Source organism: Phaseolus vulgaris, chromosome 2, assembly GCF_000499845.2.
Source record: "Phaseolus vulgaris cultivar G19833 chromosome 2, P. vulgaris v2.0, whole genome shotgun sequence".
In the NCBI taxonomy this organism is placed as follows: domain Eukaryota; kingdom Viridiplantae; phylum Streptophyta; class Magnoliopsida; order Fabales; family Fabaceae; genus Phaseolus; species Phaseolus vulgaris.
This window is the reverse complement of record NC_023758.2, coordinates 9,947,127-9,952,356: the sequence shown is the minus strand read 5'-3', so window position 1 is coordinate 9,952,356 and position 5,230 is coordinate 9,947,127. Positions and strand designations below refer to the sequence as shown.

The following is a 5,230-nucleotide window of genomic DNA, read 5'->3' as shown; positions in this document are numbered from 1 at the left end:
TCACTCCTTGTTCAGGAAGGGTACTCGTCGCTGCTCTTTCATGGCTTCCAGCCTATCCTCGATTGTCCGAGGGTCGAGATCCACCAATGCAAAATTTGGTTCGAACAGCACCGACCGGGCCTCTCGGGGTGAGCGGTCTTTCCGAGAGGATTTTCGCCTTGGAGAGCAGCCGTTCCTCAGAGGCTCTACTTTGAGGCTTTCAACATAGCATTCCCTTGCTTCCTTCTGGTCAACGTGGACTGTGAGATTATCTCCCGCCAATGAAGGAAATTTCATTGCCAGGTGAGGTGTTGATACGATCGCCATTAGCCGGTTGTGGGATGGTCGTCCGAGGAGGATGTTGTAAGAGGTATTGGCGTTAATTACCAAATATCGAATCTTGATCGTCTTGCAGCTCTTTTCCTGACCGAAGGTGGTGTAAAGCTTAATGTAGCCCTTGGTTCCCACCCTCTCACCCGAGAAGCCAACCACATGGTCGTCGTAAGGCACCATCTCGGCCTCGGGTATTATCATGGCCTTGAATGTTTTCTAGTAGAGGATGTCTACTGAGCTTCCTTGGTCTACCAAAGTCTTTCTGATGGTGAATTGTCTATATCAACTATTATCACCATCGGGTCGTCTTGCCGATAGTCTACGCCTTTGAAATCATTGTCTATAAAGGTGATGGGTGGCATCCTTAGTTAGAATGTCACCGCATTCACCTGGTGCACCGCTCGGAGGTGCTTCTTTTGTGTGTTGTTTGTACTTCCTCTGCCGGTGAAGTCGCCAACTATGGTGATAATGACCTCTCGGTTACCCCTTCTCTCGGCATCCCGAGGAGGATCATCTCTTCGTGGAGGGTCATCTCTTCGGGATTGGCAGTCTTCCCTGCGGTCCCGATCGTCCCTGGTTCATGGAGGTGACCGTCTTCTCTTGGCGGGCTCATCTCTGCGAGGGGAGTGCCTCATATCTCGGCCACCCCTGAAGAACCGGCATAGGTGTCCGGATGGGATGAGCTCCTCAGTCTTGTCCTTCAAAGCTTGGCATTCCTCAGTGGAATTGTTGGATATTGTGTTTTTTGTAACTGCATAAAAATGCACATAAGTGCACGTGATATTTTATTCTTTTGTTTTAATTGTTGATTTAATATTTCTAGGTAACTGCTCATAAAATCATTTAAGAGTAAGTTATTGCAAATACTATAAATGTAATTGTTAGCAAAGATAATAAAATATCTTCCTTTGATTTATTCTAAAACTACAACAATTGATATCAGAGTTATCTTCTTGAGGGATCTGTGAGGTTAGTAGAGTGCATAAATGGAAGGAGGTTTCAATTTTTCAACATTGGCACCATCTGTCTTTGATGGAGACAATTATCAAATGTGGGCTGTTCGTATGGAGACCTACCTAGAAGCATTAGATTTATGGGAAGTTGTAGAAGAGGAAATTCAGTCCCTTCCAGAAAAACCTACTGTGCCACAAATAAAATCATAGAAGGAAAAGAAGATGAAAAGATCAAAGGCAAAAGCATGTCTATTTGCAACTGTATCTCCTATGGTATTCACAAGGATAATGTCCTTGAAGTCAGCAAAAAAATATGGGATTACCTCAAGGCAGAATATGAAGGTGATGAGAGGATTCGTGGAATGCAAGTGCTGAATCTAATAAGGGAGTTTGAATTGCAGAGAATGAAGGAGTCACAATCCATAAAAGAGTACTCTGACAGACTTCTAAGCATTGCCAACAAAGTGAGGTTGCTTGGATCTGTGTTAAAAGATTCAAGAATTGTGGAAAAATTGCTTGTACAGATAGGTTTGAAACCACCATAACAACCCTAGAGAACACAAAGGACCTATAAAAAATTTCTCTTGAATAGCTCTTAAATGCTTTACAAGCACAAGAACAAAGAAGAGCCATGAGACAAGATGGAGCAATAGAAGGAGCCTTAACAGCCAAACATGAAGGTGGCTAGAGAAACAAAGGTAGCAAGATCAAGCAGAACCAACAAGAAAATGGAGAAGTTGTTGCACACAGGAGAAATTACCCTCCTTGTAAGCATTGCAACAAGTTAGGTCATCCACCGTTTAAGTGTTGGAGAAGGCCTGATGCTAAGTGCAACAAGTGCAATCAACTTGGGCATGAAGCTATCATTTGTAGAAACCAAAGTGAGCAACAAGATGTAAACCAAAGTGAACAACAAGATGTAGATGCTCACATTGCAAATGAGGAGGAGGATGTACTTTTCGTTGCAACTGGTTTCTCCAGCAATATTTCAAGTGCATCTTGGCTAATTGATAGTTGATGCACAAATCACATGACTTATGACAACAAATGTTTCAAGGAGTTGAAGCCTTCACAAATTTCAAAGGTCAAGATAGGCCATGAGAGTCAAATTTCAGTAAAAGGAATAGGAACCATTGTTGTAGCAACACATTCAGGTACTAAAACTATTACTGATGTGTTATATGTATCTGACATAGACCAAAATTTATTGAGTGTTGGTCAGTTGCTACAAAAAGGCTTCAAGGTATTTTTTGAAGATAACCACTGTTTGATCAAGGATACTACATGACAAAATTTGTTCAAGGTACAAATGAGAGGCAAAAGTTTCTCATTAGATCTATTTCAGGAGGAGCTAACTGGTCAAGGGCTTCTCAAGATGCAAAAATCTGAAATGGAAGATGATCCACCAATTATAGGCAATCGATTACTCTCTGACATATATCATAGATGTAACGTTGCAGTATGTGAACCTGCTGATCACAAAGAACCTGCTAATCACAAAGAAGTTATCAATGACCCAAAGTCGAAAAAGAAAATGGAGGAAGAGGTGTATATGATTGAGAAGAACAAAACTCGGGAGCTTCTTGACATACCTCGAGATAGAAAGGTACATCAAATGGATGTCAAGTCAACATTCCTAAATGGATTTCTTGAAGAAGAAATTTTTGTTGAGCAACCTAAAAGTTTCATTGTGGAAGGAAAAGAAGAAAAATTTTATAAGTTGTCTAAAGCTATTTATGGATTAAAAGATGTTCCCAGAACATGGTATAACCGAATTGATGATTATCTTATCAGTTTCGGCTTTGACAAAAGTCTTTTAGAATCTGCACCTTATGTCAAATCAAAAGGTGTTGAATGGAGATTAAGCAAAGCGAGGATGATTTTTTTTTTTTTTTTTGTGAAGATTTGTTTACCAAGCCACTTCCAGCCAACAAGTTTGAATTCTTAAGTCAGAAGATTGGAATTTACAGTTCAAAAAATCAAGGAGGAGTGTTGGATATTGTGTTTTTTGTAACTGAATATAAATGCACATAAGTGCACGTGATATTTTATTCTTCTATTTTAATTATGTTTTAATTTTTGATTTAATATTTGTAGGTAATTGCTCATAAAATCATTTAAGAATCAATTACTGCATATAATATAAATGTAATTGTTAGCAAAGATAATAAAATATCTTCCTCTGATTTATTCTAAAAACCAATAGGAATGCCCACTGTTATGGTGATACCAACACAGCTTCCTTTGGTCGGCGTTGTTTGGGCTGACCACCTCTGGGAGGAGGAATTAGCTCGGCACTGAGTGCCTCATCCAAGATTCCCCCCCTCTCGGGGGGTATATCTTGAGAATCGACTTCTTTGGTCTCCTCGATTATCTTTGCGTCTGTCACCACGTTGGCCAAATCGGCTTTGGCAGTCCTTTTCATCCTTGCTTTTCTCCCTGCTGGCCTCAGCATGGGCTTGGTTGCGGAACTCCCTGAGTTCCTCCAGCTGCATGAACTTAGCAGCTCTCTTCCTAAGTTTGTCCAGATTGGTGGCTGGCTGCATACACAGATTATCAACAAATGGTCCAGGTCGAAGGGCTGTCAACATATGGTGCATGGCCACGTCCTGACTAAGGTTTCAGATGCTCATGGCCACCTTGCTGAATCTGTCAATGAAGGTTATGAGCAAATCTCCCTTCTCCTAGCGGATGCCTACTTGGGCGATAGAGGTCAGGTGATGTGACCTGCTGGTAGCAAACTGAGTCTCAAACTTCACCACGAGTATGGCGAAACTGTCAATGAAATTGGGTGGGAGCTTGGTAAACAAGCTGAGGGTTGCTCTCTTTAGAGATGTAAGGAACACTCGGAATAGCACCGCGTCGTCCGAGGTGTAGAGACTCATGTGGGTAGTGTAGGCATCCATATGCTTGTTCGGGTCAGTAGATTCGTCGTACCGATCTCTGTTGAAACCTTTCCACTTGTCCGACAATGAAATTTCAATGATAGCATTGGTGAAGGGGTGTCGGCGAGCCGAGTCCAGTGTGACAGTTGTCCTTGCCGACTTGTTGAGACATGATTCACCATCTATCTCATGGGTGGGGACCTTGTCTCTCGTCTCCTCCACCGGTCTCGGGTTGGGAGGGGAGGTGTAGGGTCTGCCGACAACATTGGTCGGTCCAACAGATTGTCCTCCCTCCATTAGTTTCTTCTTCATCTCTTCATTCTCCTTTCCGAGAGCCTGCATCTCTTGTTTGTTCTTATTGCCAGCTTCTTCGGTCTTCCTCTTCATCTCGGCCATCTCTCTCTGTAGAGATAGCAGCAGCGTTGCCTGATCGGCTTCAGTCATCCTTTCCATGTTTCTGGTCGAGACCATCTACTTTCATTTTTCAGCTAGTTTCTTTCGGCCCCACGGTGACGCCAATTGTTCCTACTAGGAAGATGAGACTTAGAGAACTATTGAACCGGATTAGTGGAGTGGATCACACTTATGGGCATATTACCTAGTTTTTAATGGTAGTTTAACTTTACTGACCTTGATGTTAGCGTTGACCTTGATGTGAACGTTAATGGTTTAGGTGAGTCGGTCGGCCTGCATGAACATGTCAGGCTTGGTCGGCTCGGTCAAGGAGACCGAGTCAAGGTACTTGACTGTTCGGTCCATACCAGTACAATAGATTTTTTAATAATGGAAAATGAGATTATTTGATTAGAAATGGTATTGTTATAAAAGGGTGAATAAAGAAAATGAAGAAGTGCCTAGTTCTGAAACACTTACCTGCATGACTTTGAATTCAGGTAGAAATATTTGATAAGATCAGATTGAGTTTTCTAACTAGAGAGAAGCTTCTTGCACATTAATAAAGGTGCAAGAGTGTGCCAAAAAATTATTTGAGAGTGCAACACTAGCAGCACCGAGTACAAATTCTTATTTGAATATGTATACTGTTAGGATTGATTTATGTTATATTCATATTCAATTGTG

At 41.7% G+C, this 5,230-nt stretch overlaps 1 protein-coding gene across 1 annotated transcript; it reads right to left on the bottom strand.

Moving 5' to 3' along the window:
• On the bottom strand, positions 1 to 513 carry LOC137809022 (uncharacterized). The gene has a single exon (XM_068610163.1). It carries the CDS (start codon positions 511 to 513, stop codon positions 1 to 3), a length of 513 nt encoding a protein of 170 aa, XP_068466264.1.
• Positions 514 to 5,230: the final 4,717 nt, after the last annotated feature.